Genomic DNA, 23,384 nt, shown 5'->3' with positions numbered 1-23,384 from the left:
AGAATTTGCCTAAATTCAGACTTACTGCTTTACTGAGCTTTATGATTTGGATTTCAGTTCTGAGTCTGGAAGGTGTGGGGAAGAGCTGGTTTGCTTTGCAGCATCCAGATGTGATTCTTACCCATTTCTTTTATCTTTTATTTGCTCATAACCGTGTACAATGAGCTCATGCATCTTTTCCCCCAGGGGAAACCCTCAAGAGCCAACCCACCCCAAAGATCTTATTTCCTTTCTTTCCACTCGCTGTTATTATTTATTAAATTTCTGGTCTGCACTTTCTCCCAAAGGATCCTTGGAGGGCAAACAGTGGAGCAAAACATTTTTAAAAAAGATTAAAAACATTTAAGAACCTATAACCTCGGAACAGAGAGATTGGAAAAGGAGGGCTGCAAAGCTCGTATATAAGTCTGTTTATAGATAGCTCACCTACCTAGGGGTTGCTGCTGTTACCATGGAGAAGCGGAATTTTGAAGCTTCACGGTGCAGCCTGTTTTGCAGAGGTTGCCTGAGATTTCATTTTTCGCAGGAGTGGCTTTGTTTGCTACGATCGTGCCTGAACAATACCAGCATCTCTCCTGACAAATAAAAATTTGTGGGTGCAGAATGAAATGTTCTTCTAGGATGTTTGAGCAAACACGTGAGGCTGGATTCCGTCGCCTGCTTGTTTTCTAAGTAGGCTGGCTTTGTAATCGGCGGCAAAGCTGTAACTGAGCTCAGAGCAGAAGGGATCCTTAGCTTAATATTTCAGAACCATCTGCTGCCAGCGCTCCTGCATTCTGGCCCCATCTGGTTTACTTTTTATAGCGCTTGAATAACTATAGCGGAGAGGAACCCTCTCTTTATTTGAGGCGGTTTTGCGAAGCTTTTGCCTTCAAAGGAAACCATTTCTGGGTCAACCTGGCTGCTGAGGAACTCCTGGGCTTCTCACACATTCATCCTGTGCATTGCAGAGAATTCGGGGAGTGTTGGGTCAGCAGCAATGCCCACATTGTCTTGCTAAGGCCTCATGCTCTGTTGCCCCACAAATGCACCAAAGGGTCCACTCAGTACTGTAGGTGTACCCCTGTAGGGGGAAATGGCAGTAGTGGGCATGCCGGCTCTCAGAGGAAACATATCAGTCTCTACTGTTCTTCTCATGGACGGAGTTGCCATTATGTTAGGGGCTCCCACAGATCACAGTTTGAAAGCCACCATGCTAAACATTGCGACTCAGTTCTCAGTCAAGTCTATGATGTGACGCCTTACACAGGTCTCAGGCTGCTGTAAGACCGTGACAGATTGGAGAACTGGCCCTAAACTAACAAAATGGATTTCAGTAGGGACAAATGTCAGGTTCTGTACTTAGGCAGGAAGAACCAGCTGCACAAATATAAGATGGCGGACACCTGGACTGCCAGTAGTACATGCGAGAAGGATCTGGGGGTCTTAATGGACCTCAGGTTTAACGTGAGTCAACGGTGTGACGCAGTAGCAAAAAAGGCTAATGCTGTTCAAGGCTGCGTCAACAGAAGTCTAGTGTCCAGGTCAAGGGAAGTCATAGTATCACTCTTTTCTTCCTTTGCCAGACCACATCTGGAATGCTGTGCCCGGTTCTGAGTATCACAGTTTAAGAAGGATATTGACAAGCTGGAAGGTGTGCAGAGGAGAGTGACCAAGATGATTAAGGGTCTGGAAACCAAGCGTTCCTTATGAGGAACGGTTGAGGGAGTTTGGTATATTTAACCTGGGAAAGAAGAGACTGAGAGGAGATTGTGATAGCACCTTCAAATATCTAAAGGGCTGTCACATGGTGATGTTTTCTTCTGCTCCGGAGGGTAGGATCCAGACAAATGGCTATAAATGGCAAGAAAGGAACTTCCGACTAAGCATCAGGAAGAGCTTTCTGATGGTAAGAGCTGTTCGACAGTGGAACGGTCTCCCATACGTCAGTGGTGGACTCTCATTCTTTCGAGGATTTGACTTGGAGTCCTCAATCTCACCCTCTTGAAGAAAGATGATCCTATCCGAGTGTCATAGTTTCGCCATCAGGACTATGTCTCCAGCTCATGCACCTCCTCTGACCCCCTCCCTCCTCCCTTTCTACCCTCTGACCCCCTCCCTCCAGGGAACCTTCAGCAAAAGGATCCCTGGTGGACCACCTTCTCCAGATGTTGACAATGATTAATTACATTGATACCCCACCCTTTTCTCCAGGTATCCATATGTGGCATGCCTAGCTCTCCTCCTCTCCATTTTATCACAACAACCCTGTGACGTGGGTTAGGCTAAGAGGCAGTGATTGGTCCAAGGTCACTCATTGAGCTTGACAGCTGGGTGGGAATTTGAACCTTGGTCTCTCTGGTCTTAGTCTCTAACGCTACACCGCATTGGCTCAGGAACAAGGTCAAGGCATGGTCCCTGACCTTTGCACATGGACCAAACCTACGCGTCTCTGTATTGGTTGTGGACGGTCAGTTTTGAATGCCGGCACTCTAACCTGGAACTCAGGGTGGCTTTAGTCAAGTTGAGAGTGGTTCTGAGCATATGCAGAGTGCCTTCCCTCTCAGTCAGACCTTACACACCTGGGGCTGGAGTGTGGAGGTGGCAGGAGTCGGGTGTGAAGTCCAGGGAGCCACATCTATCACAACATCGGTACAGTCACACTTGCCACAGTTGGCGATTGACCTGGCAGGTGTCTCTCCAGCTTGAGCTACAGGGGAAGGTGCTGATATCTCTTGAAAGAACTTATTTGTTCCCTGGGCATCGTTTTCCTGTTTAGCAACCCTTAGCCACAAAGCACACACTTCAGTCCATTTTTAAAAGGGATGGAAGTAATTTTTCCTGCATCGCTGTGTGTCTTCAAGGAACAATTGCACTTAAAATATATCCTGCAAACTGGAGACCTCGTGTTTGTCCCTGCTGGCATTCAGGCTGATGTGTGACAAAGCATCACGCTTTATCTGATGTCACTGAAGGGCAGCTCATTTAATCGTTTTGGAAGTAATGTTGGCTGCCAGTTTCTACTGCAGCTTCGCCCCTAAACAATCTGTCTCCCCCTTTCTCATGATTAAGAGACACGTCACCTGATACAGATCAACCAGGAAGCCCAAGTAGAAGAGGGACAATGAATAGCTTCCAGTTAATGCCATGATTGCCATCATACACACCCTATTAGAGACGGGATGGGGGGGTGAGTGCACATGTGTGTAAATGTATGCGCATGAACACTAAGGCACTGTGTGGTGTATATCTGGTGATGGAAGTTTCATTTGAATTGTTGGTAACGTGTGACAGTTGTGTTTTTCTGCTACGTAACAGCTGGTGAGCCAGTGTGGTGTAGTGGTTCAGAGCAGTGAACTCGTAATCTGGTGAACCGGGTTCGCTTCCCCGCTCCTCCACATGCAGCTGCTGGGTGACCTTGGGCTAGTCACACTTCTCTGAAATCTCTCTGACTTACCTCACAGAGTGTTTGTTGTGGGGGAGGAAGGGAAAAGGAGATTGTTAGCTGCTTTGAGACTCCTTAGGGTAGTGATAAAGCCGGATATCAAATCCAAACTCTTCTTCTTCTTCTGTTTGGCTTTTGAATCAGTGCAGTACAGATTATTGGAGAGTAAATGAAAGCAGCAAGCCCCGAAGAGCCTTCAGCGATGTTTAATTGTGTGGCAGCGAGTGATCTTCGGTACGAGACTAGACGTGTGATGTCCCTAGTTTCAGCTCTGAAACGCTGGTCAGCATGCAGAGACCACTTGCAGTTTACAGCAGGGATGGGGAACTGGAATAGCCCTCAAGATGTTGCTCAGTGGACTAGATCAGGGTTCCCCAAACTTGGGTTTCCAGCTCTTGTTGGACTACAATTCCCATCATCCCTAGCTAACAGGACCAGTGGTCAGGAATGATGGGAACTATAGTCCTAAAAAGAGCTGGATACCCAAGTTTTGGAAATCCTGGACTAGATTATTCTTGTGGTCCCATAAATACATCATCCGTAACCATCTGACAACAATTGGTTCCCCATACCAGCCCTAGTTTAAGAAAAAGGTCATGCTACAACCAACCTGGTAGTCTTTAAGGTGCCACAGGATTCTGTGCTGTTTTAATTGTTTCTTCTATTTGTATCTTTTCCTTCTTCTGTCCAAGGCAGCAGACTTGTTTTCCTAGGTCAGGTATGGCCATATTTGGCCCTCCAGCTGTTTTGGACTACAACTCCCATCATCCCTAGCTAACAGGACCAGTGGTTAGGGATGATGGGAATTGTAATCCCAAAACAGCTGGAGGGCCAAGTTTGACCATGCCTGTCCTAGGTGGTCACCCACTCAGGTAGTGACCAGACCCAAACCTGGAAGTTCTGTTGATGGGGACATGAGATGAGACTTTCTCTGTGCCTGCACCTAATTCACAGAGGCCAGCAAGGCCTTATGAGGAAGTCCACCAATCCCCCATCCCCTGTTTAGTGGGGTTTCTTAATGATAGATGTACGTCATAATTTTCACCCCCCTTTTTTGCTAGTATGTGAATAAATTGACAAGTATTTTGGGCCGCCGACCAAGTTTGCTTACTTTCTCGTGGTAGGTTTGGCCTAGGATATAAAAGTTGCACCACAGAGACAGCAAAGAGGCGAAACATATTGTGCGATATTGTGTGTGTGTAGAGAGAGGGAGAGAGTAGTGCATTCCATACCCTGGTGAGCTGATCAATAAGACCAGCTAGTGAACTGGAAATGAATTTGAATGTGCTCCATCTCTTGGTTAAGCTACTAAAACATGGAGATGGCTGTCTTCTGTTTACCTCTCAGCAAGGGTTAGGGGGAGAAACAGAATTCAGATTTCATTTAAAGGTGACCCTACTTAATTTGCACTTTATGGAACAACACACAAACCAAAAGACAGCCATATTTCTAAATTGACATGTCTTTGAATATTGCAGTGAAGTTTCCATCCAAGTAACAGGTATGAAACTGGGTATTCTGGGCTGAAGTGTCCATTAAAAACTGCATATATTTAAGTAAATAACATGTAAAATTCATTGCTTTGGGAGAAATTGCTTTGCAAAAATGTGTACATTAGGCAGAAATGCATGTGAATGTGTATATTAGCAAAAAATTACAGTGGTGCCTCGCAAGACGAAATTAATCCGTTCTGCGAGTCTCTTCGTCTAGCGGTTTTTTCGTCTTGCGAAGCAACCCTATTAGCGGCTTAGCGGATCAGCGCTATTAGCGGTTTAGCGGCTATTAAAGGCTTAGCGGCTATTAAAGGATTAGCGGATTAGCGGCTAAAAGGCTATTAGCGGCTTAGCGGCTTAGAAAAAGGGGGGGGAAGCAAAAAAAAAAATCGGAACACTTGCAAGACGTTTTCGTCTTGCAAAGCAAGCCCATAGGGAAAATCGTCTTGCGAAGCAGCTCAAAAACGGAAAACCCTTTCGTCTAGCGGGTTTTCCATCTTGCGAGGCATTCGTCTTGCGGGGCACCACTGTATACTGAAACACTGATGAATTTTCATGATATATATACATATTTAATTGCAAACTGTTGTGGAAGTGCAGAGAGCTGAACATAAAACTGGAAAAGTGGAAAACTGAGAGAAACACAGATGGACAGATTTGCCAATTCTTACACTCACCCTTACTTTGAACCTCTTCCCTTAAAACACCCTCTCTGGACACACTGTACAGTGGTGCCCCGCAAGACGAATGCCTCGCAAGACGGAAAACTCACTAGGCGAAAGAGTTTTCCGTTTTGGAGGTGCTTCGCAAAACGAATTTCCTATGGGCTTGCATCGCAAGATGAAAATGTCTTGCGAGTTCCTGCGGGGTTTTTTTCCTCCCCCCCTTTTTCTAAGCCGCTAATCCGTCAATGGGCTTGCTTCGCAAGACGAAAACACCGCTAGACGAAGAGAATCACAGAACGGATTCTTTTCGTCTTGCGAGGCACCACTGTAGCCGACTTTGTCAATGTCATTCTTAAAATGTGGCCTTCAGAGCTGGACACACTACTGTCGCTGTGGCCTCTGGTCGGTGCTGCATGGAGCTGTTGTTTTTCTTGTGGACACTTTGCTTCAGTTTATGCATCCTAAGAGTCCATTAGCTTTTTAAGCGGTGCTCTTGGTTTTGAGAGAGCATGGAGGAAAGGTCAGCCCAAAGGCAAGCCAGAAACCCTGGGAGACACATCATTTTGAGACCTCGCTCAAAACCTCCACTTATCTCCACAAACTTGGCTCTAATTGGATTGTTTTGAGGAGTGACTGGGAGAAATTCATATAGGTTGCCAGAGTCCTTGTAAAAAGAAAGGAAGGAAGGAAATCAATACGAATGCAGTAATCCTGGTAGACAATTACTTTAGGTGGTTTGAAAGCAACCCAGCCTCCCTTTTTTTCTAATTAACAGGATACCTGGCCAAACAGGCTCAGTATTATTTACTTTGTATATCCACCTCTAAATGCTTGCTTATAGTATGTGTGCTTTTCAGTTTACAATTTTCAGTTTATGCTTTTAGCTTATTCCAAATAGCATCAGAAACATCACATAGCCATTTGATTCTGCCACACCCATTCCACACCTTTGCTGATTGAGTGAAAGGGGCTTTTTGCACCTGCAGGTAAATAAAGCCCTCTCGTGTTCAGTGAACATTTGGAAAAAATATTTGGGGGGGGGGGTCAGGGGGTTGCTTTTTATCCCTGTGTCTTCATTTCAAGGTCCAAACAGAACATTCACCTGTTCAACTGTACACACATAGCTTCTGCACTGTCAATTGGACAGCAACCTTTTTCAGCGTTTAAACAAATTCATGGGCGATAAGACTGTCAGAGACCACTAGCTTTAAGTACCTTAAGTACTGGAAGTCCAGCTCTTAGCATCCGTCTGCCTTGAGAAACAATGGAGTGTGCCTCTGGGGAAAAGTCTGCATTAACTAAGTGATCTCCCTAGGGCAAAAGCCTGCGCAGCGTGCATAGAGGTTCTGGGCTGCCCTCTTGGCCTTGCTGATGTGGTCCAAAGGAAAGCAGAGCAATACGCTTGGCCCTAGCTTGGCTGCAGGAATTGCCGGAAGGAGGCGTACAAGGCACCATCCCACCATCTTAGGGACTCCGCTCCAGATTTGTGTAGGGTTTACTCCTTTTCTTCTCCCGAAGATATCCTGTAAGGCAGCGTAGGTTTAGGATCAAGTTTTGCTTCCTTCCTTCTAGATGGGTTACCTTCCCAGGTGGACGAGCCGCACCTGTCCCTCACTTCCCTCTGCAGCCTTTCTCAACCTGTGGGTCCCCAGATGTTGTTGGACTACAACTCCCATCATCCCTAGCTAGCAAGGCCAGAGCTCAGGGATGATGGGAGTTGTAGTCCAACATCATCTGGGGACCCACTCTACAGCATGTGCAGAAACCGCCTTTTTGACCTTTGGACCTACTCTTGGTCTCGTCCGCTCAATCCACCGGAGCCTGTCTTCGCATGCAAGGGAAATCCCTAATTCACTGAGGCTTTGAGACCCATCAGCTACCCTCACCTGGTTTAGCTGGCCAGTCGAAGCTGTTTCCTGGGGTGTGGCTGCTCTCGCATGCTGACAGCTTCTAGCAGCCACAGGTGAGAGGTGAGTGCAGGTTGGAGACCAAAGGTGGACAAATTACCCCAGAAGGAGCACCATGTGTCCCCCACCAGAGGTACTACCCCTCCCCTGACACCATACGAAATTCTGGCTTCCACTCATTAGCATTACAGTTTCATTTGTCACCCACTGCAGTTCTCTGACTCATCTTAGGCCCTTGCATCTACACATTGTGATGACTTAGAAAACTCCATATGGTAACCTTCCAAATGATTCAGGTCATCACACCAAAATAACCCAGTTACTTAACTGAAACTTCAATGTTATTAATCATCTGAAACATACTCTGTAGCATGGTATCCTCTGCCCCCCCCCCATAAATACGTGCATAGATGCCTTTAGACATGTAATTCCAATTTGTCCCTGAATCTTTTTTTTTTTAATGCCCTAGTCTGCATTCCGTTTCACACATCCTTTTAAACACCAGTTCTGCTGCTTAATCTCATTTCAAAACTTCTCTTCGCTGAATTCCGTGAGCTGCTTATCAGACCATAAGCCTAATCTATCATTTGTAATTAATTTTCTCCCCCTCCTATGCTTCCTTCTGCAACTTGGGCCGTTAGATAATGGCTTCATCTCCAAGGTCATTTCATCATCGCAAAGAAAAACAGACGTGACCCTCTAATATTAGGAACCCCCACTTCCTTTTCTTCTCATTGTTTTTCTCTCTTTGCCACACAGCTACTGTTGAGCTGCTTTGATTTTCTTTCTTTCCCCAACCTGGTGCCGCCCTGATGTTCCTGGTCTACAATTCCCATAATCCCTGACCATTGGCCATACTGACTAGAACTGATGGTAATTGTAGTCCAAAGCATCTGAAACGCACCAGCTTGGGAAGGCTGCTCTGAACCATTGCCTTCCCCCACTACATTGTGGCTACACCTCGCCAATGGCTGTGGGTTGCAGTAATGGTCAAAATTGTCTCTTTGTAGGGAGCTAGCCCTCTGGAAAATACTCTGCCTGAATCATGGCATGGAATCATTCTAAGGGTGCGTCCAGAACAACCTATTTGTTGAGCATTCAGCCTGAGCAGGTTGCAAGGAAATTAAACAACGTGAATGAGCATTCGTGGTGGTTTGTTTACGGGGAGGTTAGATGATGTTGTGTCAAAACAAGCGTTACCCAGTGCTTTCCAGTGGAGTTTCCCATAAGTGCCCTTGTTGCAAAAATTCTGATCTTTTGGGGAAGCTCAAAACCTCCCAGTTGGCTATAATAGTTCTGCCTGAATTTGCCAGTATGTAATTGAATCGCATCCCTTAAAATTTCAGCAGTGTGGACGCGTGCTAAAAGACCCAAATCGTGATGTTGTATTTGTGTAGAACATCCTTCCCCAATAACCATGTCAGGGACTGGTTGGATGCTGGGAATGGTGGGAGAAACCACTTGGGGAATCTCAAAGGGAAGAAGGCTTAGAGCCTTCTGGAGAACCAGAGCAGCACACAGAAACGTCGTTTACCTTCCCGCCGGAGCGGTACCTATTTATCTACTTGCACTTTTGTGCTTTCGAACTGCTAGGTTGGCAGGAGCAGGAACCGAGCAATGGGAGCTCACCCCGTCGCGGGGATTCGAACCGCCGACCTTGTGATCCACAAGTCCTAGGCTCTGTGATTTAACCCACAGCGCCACCCGCGTCCCTTGTGACATCTGTAAATAACAGCTAAATCAAAAGGTGTGTCTGTGTGTAAGTAACTCTTTGCTGACAACACTGGACGTGTGCTTGATGGGAACTTGAGGCGGGAACCTGCAGCTTTCCAGATGTTGCTGGACTACAACTCCCATCATCCCTGGTTCCCCACCCCTGTAAGGAGATAGAGTCTGTGAAACTGCTCTGGACCTCCCCCCCACTGGAGCAAAGAAGGAGCGATGAACAGTACAGGTTTCCATTGGGAGGGGGAATGTGTCTGGAGCTCCACTAGACCAGATTCCTTGTTCCCTGCAGATAGGAAGGCTCCCTGCCTGCTGTTAGCGCTCTTCTATTTACGTTAAGGAAGAGATGGCTTTGCTCGTAACCAAGGGAGGCTGAAGGAGGGGTGCCCACTCCAGCGAAGTAAACAGAGAGGCCCACTAGCACACGATCTCTGAATCTAAGACATTTTGTTCCACTTGTGGCCTGGAATAAAAGAAAAGCTCCTTAAAAGAGGGGGGCGCCTTCCGAGTGGATGCGCATGACACCCATCTGAACTCTTGATTAATTTCTAGCCATGTTTCCATGGAAGCAGAAGAGGGAATTGACAAGTGATGGCTGCAGTTCTGAGCTTGTTTTGTGTGTGGCTGGCTGATGCGGCTTCTGATTATTCCAAGCAGAACTGTGTTTTAGCTTTAAAAGAAACGCACCGCTAAAATTCATCAATGTCATTCTAAGTTCATTATTATTATTATTTCAGCTCAACCCAACCCGCCACGTTTACAGGAGTGGCACTTTAGGAGTCCCATCTTGTCTGGTTTCAGGAAAAGGAGTTTTATTCTTTTGCCGGTTGCCTGGTCAAGGAGGCTGCAACACGGGAGATAGCAGAGGGCAAAAAGCCAGCGCTTTGAGAAAAATGGGGCAGAACAGCTGTCACAGTGTCTGATAAATTTCTGCCCCACCTAAAATTTATCTAAGAGCTGTTCAACAGTGGAACTGTCTCCCTCAGGAGGTGTTGGACTCTCCTTCCTTGGAGGTTTTTAAGTAGAGGTTGGATAGCCATCCGTCATGGATGCTTGAGCTCTGATTCTGCATGGCAGAGGTTGGGCTATATGATGTCATGATCCAGCATCTAGAAGCAGAAATCAAGAATAGGAACAAATAATGTGTACCCAGCGCCCAACAGAGGTACCAGGTTCCCACAAGATTGGGTGTGTGTGTGTGTGCATGGTGCGCACTTCATGTGAGTAATGTCATGTGCATCATGAGTTGCACGCATGAGGCTGAGCACTCTGGAGGAGCCGGCCACTGGACCTGCAACATGCATTGCGTGCTGTACGTGTGACAACACGCGCATGCAATACGCTCAGGAACAGCTGCATTTTAGTTGGGACATTAATCCAGGAGGTGCAGATCCTGCCCCCCCCCCCGATGTGGCAAAGAGCTGGGTGGGAGCAGGGGCAGGGGCAATGTGGCAGTGACTACACCGCTCTGTTCTGAAACTCAGGATCTTGCTGAGAGAACTTGGACGTTTTTGCTTTGGCTGCAGGAGTGCTGTCCGCGGTCCTGAACTCAACCACGGACTCTCTCCAAGGTGCTGGTGCAACCAGGAACCTTGGCTCTCCCCTTGCTGGGGCCACCATCCTTCTCCTTGGTGTTGGGCATCCCCATCAATTGCAACACACAAGTGCACAAACAAAACTAGACTGGTAACCCTACTTGTGTAGACTTTATTATGTCAAGAATGGGTGTGTTAATCTGCCTTTGCATCCCTAATTCTGTTTTACCTGTGGAAGAGTTATTGCCATTGCATCCTATTAGGCACCTAGCTTTTTAAAATATCAAAAGTGTTTCACGGAGAAAAATAGTCAATAGCTGCCCGGAGTGGCTAGAGCAACCCAGTCAGATGGGCAGGGTACGAATAATAAAATTATTGTTCTTAAAATTATTATTGACTAGATTTATGACAAGGACGTCCTCCTTACTTTACTATTATTATTATTATTATTATTATTATTATTATTATTATCCTGCAAGCAATAAATGTCGAGAAAAATGTCTCCAACATTAAGTAGCTCTCAATGTGCCCCCCCCCCAGTTGACTTTTTCCAATGCATTAGGCCTGCTGTTCCCAAGAGATAGGCCTTGCAGAGCCCAATGACTCTATGCAGGATCTTTGGCAAAGTGGCTCTTTGAGGGATTTACAAGAAGTAGTAGATTGATGGCTCCCTTTAGAATGCTGAAGAAATCAAGTGCTGCTCCAGATAATCCCATCCACCCAGCAGCGACCCGCCCGTCCTGATCTTAACAAAATTGCTCCTAAATACTAATTGCTGAGCTGTTTGCTCGGGGTGAGCATTCCTAAAAGAATGGTTAATTACCATAATCCAGATTCAGTGGCAGAGATTAAAAACACACACAGCTCCACATCCTACACTGGGCTGATTATAAGGCAGTGGACAGGGTTTTCAGATGCAGACCTAAGAAAGCCTGTCCCTTTGAGTGGTGCACTTAATGGATGGCCTTGGGCGGTGGCTCTGCTGTTGTTTACCCTCGGCAAATGACCTTCTCCGCATGGTGACTGCGATGGGGGGGGGGGGAAACAACAACCGAGGGAAGGCTTTGCAAATGATTTTGTTCATGTTAATTATTCAGCGCCGCCCACACACTTGCAGGGTCAAAGTCATAAACCATTTGCTAAGTGCTGGACTGCTTTTACGTTACAGACCAGCCTTGTAAATAAGACAATGAAAGTCAGTAGCCTGCCCCCCCCCCCAAAAAAGGCGGCTTCTTTTTTTACTATCGTGCTAAAAGGCAAGTCAGTAAGTATCTGGTATGCTGGCTAAGACCCTATCTGCCTGCGGACTGTCTTGCCAGAGTGGTGCATGCTCTCGCTTGGGTTGCACTCTATGTGGGGCTTGCAATGCACTCTTTGTGGGGCTACCTTTGAAGGTGACCCAAAAAATACAACTAATCCAGAATGCGGCAGCTAGACTGGTGACTGGGGGTGGCCACCGAGGCCACATAACACCGGTCTTGAAAGATCTATATTGGCTCCCAGTACGTTTCCGAGCACAATTCAAAGTGTTGGTGCTGACCTTTAAAGCCCTAAACGGCCTCGGTCTAGTATACCTGAAGGAGCGTCTCCACCCCTATCATTCTGCCCGGACACTTGAGGTCCAGCTCCGAGGGCCTTCTGGCGGTTCCCTCCCTGCGAGAAGCAAGGTTACAGGGAACCAGACAGAGGGCCTTCTCGGTGGTGGCACCCTCCCTGTGGAACGCCCGCCCACCAGATGTCAAAGAGAAGAACAACTACCAGACTTCTAGAAGACATCTGAAGGCAGCCCTGTTTAGGGAAGCTTTTAATCTTTAACAGACTATTTATTTTAATATTTTGTTGGAAGCCGCCCAGAGTGGCTGGGGAAACCCAGCCAGATGGGCAGGGTATAAATAATAAATTACTACTACTACTACTACTACTACTACTACTACTACTACTACTGTGTTTTTAGACTGTGTGTGGAAGAGAGGAAGCTTGCTCCTGCATGGTCAGCATGGAAACCCAGGCTAGTAGCTTCTTCCTCTTCCAGAGAAGGCTTGGGATGAAGCTAATAAGGCACTTTGCTAGAAGCCTTCAAGTTCCTTCAAACTTGCCATTTCCTCGGTTTCCATGGTCCTGGTGATGGCGTGCCAATTGCTTCCAAGGTCCAAGGTGTCTGGGTACAGTGGTACCTCGGGTTACATACGCTTCAGGTTACATACGCTTCAGGTTACAGACTTGGCTAACCCAGAAATAGTGCTTCAGGTTAAGAACTTTGCTTCAGGATGAGAACAGAAATTGTGCTCCAGTGGCGCGGCGGCAGCGGGAGGCCCCATTAGCTAAAGTGGTGCTTCAGGTTAAGAACAGTTTCAGGTTAAGAACGGACCTCCGGAACGAATTAAGTACTTAACCCGAGGTATCACTGTAATTGGTATGGGAAGCCTCTGGAGCAGTGATGTAAAAATCTGGGCCTGAAGACTCCCCAGGGTTGATGGCAGTGCTGGCGTCTCCTTGTAGGAGGAGGGAATCCTGACCCAGATGGACCAGTGGTCTGACTCAGCAGCTTCCTATGTCCCTATGGTTGCCTTTTTCTACACCTTCCCCAACTCTATGATACCCTTTTTGAGGTGCAGCAACTGGAACCGCGCATAGTATCCAATGTGTGGTCGCACCATAGGTTTGTCAAAAGACATTACCATAGTAGCAGTTTCATTTTCAACCTCTTTCATAATTATTCCTAACATGAAACCTGCCCTTTTCATTGTTACCATACATTAAGTGGACATTTTAAGTGATCTATCCAGCACAATCCCAAGACCTCTTTCCTGGTCAGTCACTGCCAGTTCAAAACTCAAATGTGAAGTTAGAAAAATATTCCCCCCCCCCATTGACGTTTTATTTACATGGAACTGCATTTCCCATTTTAGTGCCCCTTCACCCAGTTTGGGGAGGTCCTTTTAGAGCTCTTTGCAATCCTGCCTACATAATTTTTGCTCTGCAACTTCAGAAAGCCAGACATCCACACAGAAGGCCCTATTCCTGTCTCTATGATTTGTTTTAAACTGTTTTTAATTGTGAGTTTTAAGTTAATGTCACCTGCCCTGAGTACTGATGATGAAGGGCGGGTAAGAAGTAGAATACATAATATTAATATTAATAAGCCTCCCCACTCCGTTCCCAAATACGCTCCAAAACCAGGTGACCTATTTACTGAGCATCCATCCTGATGGGAATAGGCAAGATTCAGAGACACAGCATCTGATCAGCAGAGGAATCTACTACTCAGAAGCTGATGAATAATCAAATGATGAGCTATCAAGTCACGTTCATAGGAATGGTTGCATCTTCGAATTTTGGTTCCCTCAGTTTCTCATCTTTCCAATCTTAAATTTGCAAATGCATTCTAATGGGCTAGAGAACCATACTGCAGATTTCGCCGCCTGGCTGTGCTTTGGTTCATGTATTGTTTCAGAAAGCGTGAATCAGGTAGATTTGCCTGTAAATGTGAACGGAGTCAAATTTACCCCCTAACCCTGGCTACAGCTCATGAGCTGATGAATAATGATGAGCTATCAGGTATCAGGGATGCCAGACGTTTGTCAGCAGCAAATAAATTGGATGTTTTGGAGTCAGTTCTGTTCTGTCTCATGCCAGGTCTTTTCCAACGCAGTGACAGAGGAGGTGGTCATTGCCTAGGGATGTAAGAAGGCATTGTTTTCCATCCTGCGCTATAGTCGTCTCATGCACTGCTGTTTTCTTTCTGCTGCAGTTCATGATATCATGGGCTGTCTCTTGAGTCCGCTAGATGACATTGCAAGGGATCGTTGCCTTAGGAGAGCAAGAAAAATTCTCAGGGATGACTCACACCCCAGCCATCACCTCTTTAATCTTCTACCGTCAGGCAGGAGATATAGAAGTATAATCAGCCGTACCAACAGGCTAAAAAATAGCTTCTATCCGTGGGCTGTTAGGCTGTTGAACGAAAAATAACATAGCGAAATTGACTTGCAAGGTGGTGTGTTGTTTGATAAGAGATTGAGTGTTTTGGGGGTTGGGGAGGCTTGTATAATTTCATTGTACACAGGTTGTACAACGACAGTAAAGGTACAGTGGTGCCCCGCACGACGAAAAGAATCCGTTCTGTGATTCTCTTCGTCTAGCGGTTTTTTTGTCTTGCGAAGCAAGGCCATTGACGGATTAGCGGATTAGCGCTATTAGCGGCTTTTAGCGGCTTATCAGCTTATCGGATCAGCTGATAAGCAGCTTAGTGGCTTAGAAAAAAGGAGGGGGAGGAACTCACAAGACATTTTCGTCTTCCGAAGCAAGCCCATAGGAAATTCGTTTTGCGAAGCACCTCCAAAACGGAAAACCCTTTCGTCTAGCAGGTTCTCCGTCTTGCAAGGCATTCGTCTTGTGGGGCACCACTGTATTGTTATTATTATTTCCGCCCAAACCACTGTTATGCGTCTTTGCTTTCTATGAACCTTACACCATTTATTCCATAAATTGCGTTGTCATTATGTTATTCATGGAATCATCGAATAGTAGAATTGCAAGGGAAGCCAAGAGTCTGCAGTGCTGGATTCTCAACTAAATCATGTTCAACTTCTTTATAAATGACTTGGATTAAAGAATTGAGGGGATGCTCATCAAATTCACAGATGACACCAAACTGGGAGGGGACAGAATCAGAATTCAAAATGACCTTAACAGATCGGAGAGCTGGGCGTAAGCTAACAGTGAATTTCAACAGGGACAAATGTCAGGTTCTGCACTTAGGCAGGAAGAATCAGATGCATAAATATAAGATGGGGGACACCTGGCTTTCTAGCAGTACATGTGAAAAGGTTCTACGGGTCTTGGTGGACCACAAGCTTAAGATGAGTCAACTGTGTGATGCAGCAGCAAAAAAAGCTAACGCTATTCTAGTCTGCATCAGCAGAAGTATAGTGTCCAGATCAAGGGAAGTAATAGCACCACTCTATTCTGCCTTAGTCAGACCACACTTGGAATACTATTTCTGTGCACCACAATTGTTGACAAGCTGGAACATGTGCAGAGGAGGGCAACCAAGATGATCAAGGGTCTGGAAACTAGGCATTATGAGGAGTGCTGGAAGGAGCTGGGTATGTTTAGCCTGGAAAGGAGGAGACTGAGAGGAGATATGATAGCCATTTTCAAAGGCTGTCACATGTGCCTTTCTGGCTACAGAAGGGAGGAGCAGAGAGGGCAAGAGAACGAGTGGAGAGCCAAATCAGGAGGACCAGTGGCTTGGAGCATCGAAAGGTATAAGGCTATCTTCAGGTGAAGACCTTGTGCATGCGTGAATACCGTATTTTTTGCTCTATAAGACTCACTTTTTCCCTCCTAAAAAGTAAGGGGAAATGTGTGTGCGTCTTATGGAGCGAATGCAGGCTGTGCAGCTATCCCAGAAGCCAGAGCAGCAAGAGGGATTGCTGCTTTCACTGCGCAGCGATCCCTCTTGCTGTTCTGGCTTCTGAGATTCAGAATATTTTTTTTCTTGTTTTCCTCCTTCAAAAATTAGGTGCGTCTTGTGGTCTGGTTCGTCTTATAGAGCGAAAAATACGGTAAGTTCTCTGTGTGAGCAGAGGCTTGTAGTCTACACCAGCACTGGTGAACCACTGACCTGCGGGCTTATTTACTTATTTCTTAGTTCATAAAATTTGACTGTAGAAAAACCATCAAAGCGGATTACAAATTAATTAGGCCCACCAGCTCCCGTTTTTTGGCCTGCAAAGCCATTTTGGTCCATACTCTTTCTATATTTATTTTTCCTGAAGCAGCTGCTTGAAGTTGAGCTGTCAGAAAGTTCAGGATTGGCTCTGAAAAGACTCTCAGTTATTCAGCCTAACTGACTCAGGAGGATGCACAAATGTGAACAGATGCACACGCGATACTAAGCTGTCTGTATCAGCACAGCACATCTTTCTTTGTTCTTTTAAAAACTTATATAAATGCATGTGCAGGGCAAAGAGGTCTGCCAAAGATAACGCGCTTGGATTAAATGCCTGCAGTCTGGACTTTTGGTCCCATTTCATTCTGGGTGTCAGTCTTGTGAGTGGGAGAAGAGAAGCAGACCAGGAGAGGCACATCAGCAGCAAGCAAACTCTAAATTAATCAGCAGTTTGGGGAAATCTTCTCATTGTTCCTGTGCCAAAGTAGGACTTGATTATTGTAATTGCACACACTGTGTGCATGTATTTCAAATCTGGTCCTGGTTTTGGAAGCCAAGCTTTGGGAAACCTGGTCTTCAGAATTCATTCATCACTAGCCAGTTATCATCCGCCACATTTTACGCTTCGGCGTTTTCCCCTTGACAACGCAAGATCATAAAATCGCCTTAGAACTAATATGGTTGTGTTTATAGCTTATTCCTTATAGCCCGTATTTTATTGATTTGTTATTTACAGCCTTAAGACTTTGCCCTTGGGCCAAAAAGTCTCTCAGAGAGGCTTACAAAAATCAGTACTAAGGTGGTCCATGACCTCAGGCTGATAATCTAAAAAGACATGACACAGAAGGAAAAGGGAATGGGAGGGAGGAGGAAAAAGCAAGCTCAAGAAAATGTTCCCAAAACCAGATGTTGTTGGTGGTAGCTCTGGCTGTCCTATCCTAGATATTTGTTGCTGTTTTAAAACTTCCTTGCACACTGGGGCAAAACACTGGGGCTGCTTTTTATGTCTAGCAGCGCTAAGTATAGGACAGATTCTTGTGGCCCCCCAGGGCCTTCGCTCGGTGGTAAGAGCACATGACTTGCATGCGAAAGGTCCCCATTTCAACACTCAGCCTCTCCAGGTGGATCTAGGAGAGATGCCCTTTTTTCTGCAGTCCTAGGGAGCCACTGGGACGTGGGTGGCGCTGTGGGTTAAACCACAGAGCCTGGGACTTGCCGATCAGAAGGTCGGCGGTTCGAATCCCCATGACGGGGTGAGCTCCCGTTGCTCGGTCCCTGCTCCTGCCAACCTAGCAGTTCGAAAGCACGTCAAAGTGCAAGCAGATAAATAGGTACTGCTCCGGCGGGAAGGTAAATGGCCAAACTCTGTGGATCTCTAAGTGTGCCTGTGTCGGTTGGCATCGGTCGCTGTGATGTTCGGTCTGAAGAAAGCTTTTGAAGCTCCCGAACGATCGACCAGGAGGGAGAGAACATGCCAGTCGGGCATGTGTCTCTGCCAGGGTCCTACTTGAGTGTAGGCCGAGCTCCTGACAGTATCCACTGTGGGGGGCAATTCACATTTTTAAAAATGCAGTTATTTCTTAGCAAATAACCATTTTCACTAGACAACGAGAGTCTCTTTCGAGATTTTAACCATGGGAGCCACACCCATTTGCTCAAACTCTTTGCAGGCGAGTCTTCCAAAGCCACAGTGTGAAAATGCACCCTCCATACCTGGTTGGCAGGCCAGGGTGGCTTCGAAATCTGGATACAAATCGTCTTGGTTCACCGAGGACCAATTCTGTACCTTAGTTCAATTCCATGCCACCATCTGCATGCCGTAGGAGCAGAAATGGGCATGGATATTCCTGCCTGAGAAAAAGCGGCTTTCTAAGGTGCTTCGAGACCCGAAATGTTTTTTTGCCTGAACCGGACAGGATGCGTTTCCTGCATTTCAGGGGGTTAGACTAGATGGCCCTTGGGCTCCCTTCCAACTCTACAATTCTGTGATTCTATAATTGAGAATACAGTGGACGCTCGGGTTGCAAACGTGATCCGTGCAGGATGCACGTTTGCAACCCGCAGTGTTTGCAACCTGCGAGTTGCGATTTGGTCTTCTGCACATGCGCAAACGCGATTTGGTGCTTCTGCGCATGCGCGACCGCCAAAACCCACAAGTAACTTGTTCCAGTACTTCCAGGTTTCGGCGGTCCGTAACCTGAAAAAACGCAACCTGAAGCGGCTGTAACCCGAGGTATGACTGTGCTGGATCTCACAGCAAGCAGGGGGCCGTAACCTAGGGTCACGTGCCCACCCCCAGTGTGCCACAAAGTCGAATCTCAGGGCTTGTTGGGAGGGTGCCACTAGAGAGGCACTGGCGGGGCCCAGAAATCACCTGGCCCCAGGGCCCCTCAAACTTGGCAGAAGGCTTAGTATAAGACCCTGTGTCCTGGTGAGGTGGGCTTTTCAAACCCTGCAGTGGCCCTATTTATCTTAGTGTCTGTTTAAAGTAGTTTTTTATACACTCAGTTGCACCTCTTCATTTTTGTTTGTATGTCGCCGTTCTGCTTATTTCACATTGTGATTAATCTCAGAGTTGGGGAAGTGTGTTACCGATGGCAGATGAGTGAAGGAATTAATGAGTTGGTTTCTTCTGATTTTGCTGCTGCTGCTGTTTTGCTCCACTCGGGGCTCTTCCAGACGACCTGCTTATTGAGCATTTGCTTGCACAAAGCTTATCTGGAGGGTCTTTCCAGGCGTCCATTTTATTGTGCATCCATGATGATTAGTTCTCATGATGATAGTGGGGCAGTTAGACACAATCCTGCTTTCAATTGCCTGTGAAAGTTTCAGGGTAGACCATGGGTAGGCAAACTAAGGCCCAGGGGCTGGATCCGGCCCAATCACCTTCTAAATCCGGCCCGTGGACGGTCCGGGAATTGGCATGTTTTTACATGAGTAGAATGTGTGCTTTTATTTAAAATGCATCTCTGGGTTATTTGTGGGACATAGGAATTCGTTCATTTTTTTCTTTTCAAAATATAGTCCGGCCCCCCACAAGGTCTGAGGGACAGGGGACTGGCTCCCTGCTGGAAAAGTTTGCTGTCCCCTGGGGTAGACATACTGCTTTGTTTCCAATCAGTCCCAGAGCTTCCTGCTGAAACCCTGTAAATTTTTACACCACAAATGTTCCAGGGTGTGTGTATGTTTTTCGTCCCACATTTGTTGCACTATAGTACAAGGGTGTCCCCTCCAGATGGCAGCAATGCGGAAACATTGGGGAGGCATTGCCAAACAACTAATAAAGTGGGGTGATGTGTCCAGTATAAAATCTACCACTTGTGCTCTACTGTTGTGTCAATGGCAAGTTACAGAAAAATCATACCAAAAAGAACCCCATTGGGCTGGAAGGGCAAGAGTCTTCATCAAGCATTTTTTGTTTGCAGGGACAGTAAATGCCAATAAGCATTCATCCTGCATTCATACTAATTTGCTTGTGGGATGTTTGCAAATCTTCATCATTCTGCACTTCCCAGTGCATTTTCCTCCAACTTTCCTAACCAGAACAAAAGCCTGTTTCTTTTTTAAAGTGGATTTGTTGCGCTAGGGGAAAATAGTGCCTTAATCTACACAAAGCTGAATCTATGCCATGTGCTCGAATCTTTCCTGCAAAGGAATGCCAGTCTGGAGGCACCCATTCACTCAACTGGAAGCCTGGTCCCCTGTACACAGAGCAAAAAGCACGCAGCAATCACTCCCTACGTCACTGATAGCCTTTTTCTAATTTTGTTGTTGTTGTTATTTCCACCACACGCTGTCATTGTGCTTTGTGCCATACTGACAGGCCCCTGCTGTCAAGGAGATTACGGTTGGGGTGGGGAAAGAAGATTTTGGGCAAATGCCCTTACATCTACTCAGAGCTTCCTTCAAGTGGGGAATGAGGACTAAGGCTGTGATCCACCCTCACCTGGGAGTAAGCCCAAGAGCCTCAAGGTCCGCCTCTCTCCATATGATGCTACCCAGACCCTGAGATCATTCTTGGAAGCCCTTCTTCAAGTGCCTCCTCCATAAGCGGTCTAGAGAGAGGCAACATGAGAATGGGCCTTTTCTGCAGTGGCTTCCTGTTTGTGGAATGCTCTCCCTGGGGAGGTTCGGCTGGCGCCTTCATTATACACCTTTAGGCGCCAGACCAAAATGTTCCTCTTCAACCAGGTCTTTTGGCTGATTGACATCCAATGCCCTTTTAAAATGTGTTGGGGATTAGGGGAATTATTGAGCTGTTCTTGTTTTTATTTTTGTTATGTACAGTGGCACCTTGGAAGTCGAACGGAATCGGTTCCGGAAGTCCATTCGACTTCCAAAACATTCGGAAACCAAGGCGTTGTTTCCAGTTGGCTGCAGGAAGCTCCTGCAGCCAATCGGAAGCTGCGTAAGCCGTGTTGGATGTCTGGTTTCCAAAAGAACATTTCTTAGCACAATTCAAAGTCTTGGTGCTGACCTTTAAAGCCCTAAACGGCCTCGGTCCAGTATACCTGAAGGAGTGTCTCCACCCCCATCATTCTGCCCGGACACTGAGGTCCAGCGGCGAGATCCTTCTGGCGGTTCCCTCACTGCGAGAAGTGAGGTCACAGGGAACCAGGCAGAGGGTCTTCTCGGTGGTGGCACCTGCCCTGTGGAACGCCCTCCCTTCAGATGTCAAGGAAATAAACAACTACAGTGGTACCTCGCAAGACGAATGCCTCGCAAGATGGAAAACTTGCTAGACGAAAGGGTTTTTGGTTTTTTGAGTTGCTTCGCAAGATGATTTTCCCTATGGGCATGCTTCGCAAGACGGAAACGTCTTGCAAGTTTGTTTCCTTCTTCTTAAAACCGTTAATACAGTTGCGACTTGACTTCGAGGAGCAACTCATAGAACACGGTGTGGTAGCCTTTTTTGAGGTTTTTGAAGACTTTGGTGATTTTTGAAGCTTTTCCAAAACTTTCCCGACACCGTGCTTCGCAAGACGAAAAAAATCGCGAGACGACAAAACTCGCGGAACGAATTAATTTCGTCTTGCGAGGCACCACTGTATCTGACTTTTAGAAGACATCTGATGGCAGCTCTGTTTAGGGAAGTTTTTAATGTTTGATGTTTTATCGTGTTTTTAATACAGTGGTACCTTGGTTTAAGTGAAGCTTATGTCCCAATGATATCTCAGCTCCCCAGTGAAGATGCTTCTGGGGAAGCCTCTAGTTCAGAAGGGGAACCTTGCTCTTCTATCCAATCACAGAAGGGGATGGAGAAAGCCAGGTGTCACTTATGGGTACCCAGATTGCCATCCGTGTATTAGGTGGCATGGAAGAAATCTCCATGTCAGAGAAGGGCCTGTGAAGTGGTCCTGAAACCCAACAGTCCATCTAACCTCTGGAGCACACTACCGGTGCCTAACACGAGACAGCTGTGAGCTGTGGCTGTGTGGGTGATTCTGGGTGATCCTGTCGATTTCTGTCAGTGTCTCACTTTTCCGTTCTTGAGCTTGGCTTTCCACATTTCTGCATTAGGCTGTGATTTCATTCGGAAAGGTCCTCAAAAATTATTTGGCGCCATAGTGCAGACCTTTCCTTATGCGCACGTTTGTGTGCAGTTTTGCCTGCTGTACAGATTTTTTTTGCAAGCTATTTCCCCTAATGGAATGCATTTTATACGCTGTTTTCTTTAATGTGTGCCTTTTTGCACACATTACTTGGTGTTGCAAAATTCGGAATAATGCGAATTTCGAACCACGACCCTGTGTTTTCGTTTGCATATTGATTCAAAAAGTGCGAATTGGCTACGATTGCATGGAAAACCAAACCTCCATTCATCTCTGTGCCTAGTTGTGTGAGGTCTGTTGGATGGTGGCAGACTGTTGGATTTTGCTGGTTTTACATACATATTCCCAGTATGGATTATGCTGGAAGGGTCCCAGTGAGCATGGCAAATGTAAAGACTCTCTGGCATGCACAGTAAAGCACAATTTGTGATTTAGTGCTGGATCTTGATCTCTGCTTCCTACCCTGCCGTTCAGTGGTGGTGTTGGCATATATGTCTGGGAAAGCAGGATTAGGAGAGACCAGATGGGCTGGAGAGGAGAGGCAGAATCGGCAGCCTTTGCCATACAAATCCCAAGAAGAACACTGGATTTCTTGAAATTATCAAGAAATTTCTGGAAGAGGCCGAGTGTCTGCTGGCTGTAAACACATAGCAAGCCACACCCTTATTCTCTCTCTCTCTAGCCCTCTCCCCCTCCCCACCATTTCTCCCTCTTCTCCCCCCTTTCCCCATCCACACCCAATTTGTTTTTGTTCCTTCGCTGTCAGGTTTGGTTAACCGTTCCGCCAGCTTAACATCATTAAGCGTCTCCTCTTACAAAAAATAAAATAAAAAATAAAAATAAATCTCCATCATTACTATTACTTGCAAAGCAACTGCAGCATCCTTTCCCCCCCTTTTTTTTTACAAAAGAGACCGGTCCCCAGGGCAATCGCAGCATCCTTTTTGCTGATTTGCTGCAGTGGCGACTGCAGCGCTTACACTGTGCCCTCCCCCCATCTTCCTCTCTGTTCTGCTTAACAGCATCCCTCCGTAGCCAGTGCAAGAGGGGGGGGGAGAGAGAGAGAGAGAGAAGCAGCAGCGGCAGCCGTGCCGAAACCCACTCACCTCTTCCTGCCTTGGAATGCTTGAGTGGTAGGAAAAGGCAGCACCTGACTCTGAGCCGAAGGAAAGGTACCCAGCCCCGTTCCCTTCCTCTCCCCAAGCAAGATGCAAGCCAGCGCCGATTCTACGAAGATGGAATGCCTCTGGAGCAATTGGAAAGGCCAGGGTATATTTTTACACAATTCTTCTACTCCGGTTCTTTTCCTTCCTCTTTGCATGCCTGAAAAAGATTGCATGGGGGAGACTCGTCGCAGAGAGTATGCGTGTGTTTTGCATCCCATTATTATTATTATTACTACATCT

At 46.6% G+C, this 23,384-nt stretch overlaps 1 protein-coding gene across 3 annotated transcripts in view; it reads left to right on the top strand.

Moving 5' to 3' along the window:
• Positions 1–23,384, top strand: part of RTN1 (reticulon 1) — a 139,925-nt gene that overhangs the window by 82,782 nt on the left and 33,759 nt on the right. Inside the window, exon 1 of one of the 3 annotated variants that reach the window (XM_083518027.1) lies at positions 22,997–23,247. The exons of the other annotated variants lie outside the window; for them this stretch is intronic. Within the exon in view, the coding sequence (XP_083374153.1) occupies positions 23,187–23,247 (61 nt within the window). The 5' untranslated portion in view covers positions 22,997–23,186. Of the gene's footprint in view, positions 1–22,996; positions 23,248–23,384 lie in introns of those variants that run through there. 3 annotated transcript variants of the gene reach the window in all.

This window comes from Podarcis liolepis (genome assembly GCF_965112155.1).
Source record: "Podarcis liolepis genome assembly, chromosome: 1".
NCBI classification, from domain to species: domain Eukaryota; kingdom Metazoa; phylum Chordata; class Lepidosauria; order Squamata; family Lacertidae; genus Podarcis; species Podarcis liolepis.
The sequence above is the reverse complement of the archived record's forward strand: the minus strand, read 5'-3'. Positions and strand labels throughout refer to the sequence as shown.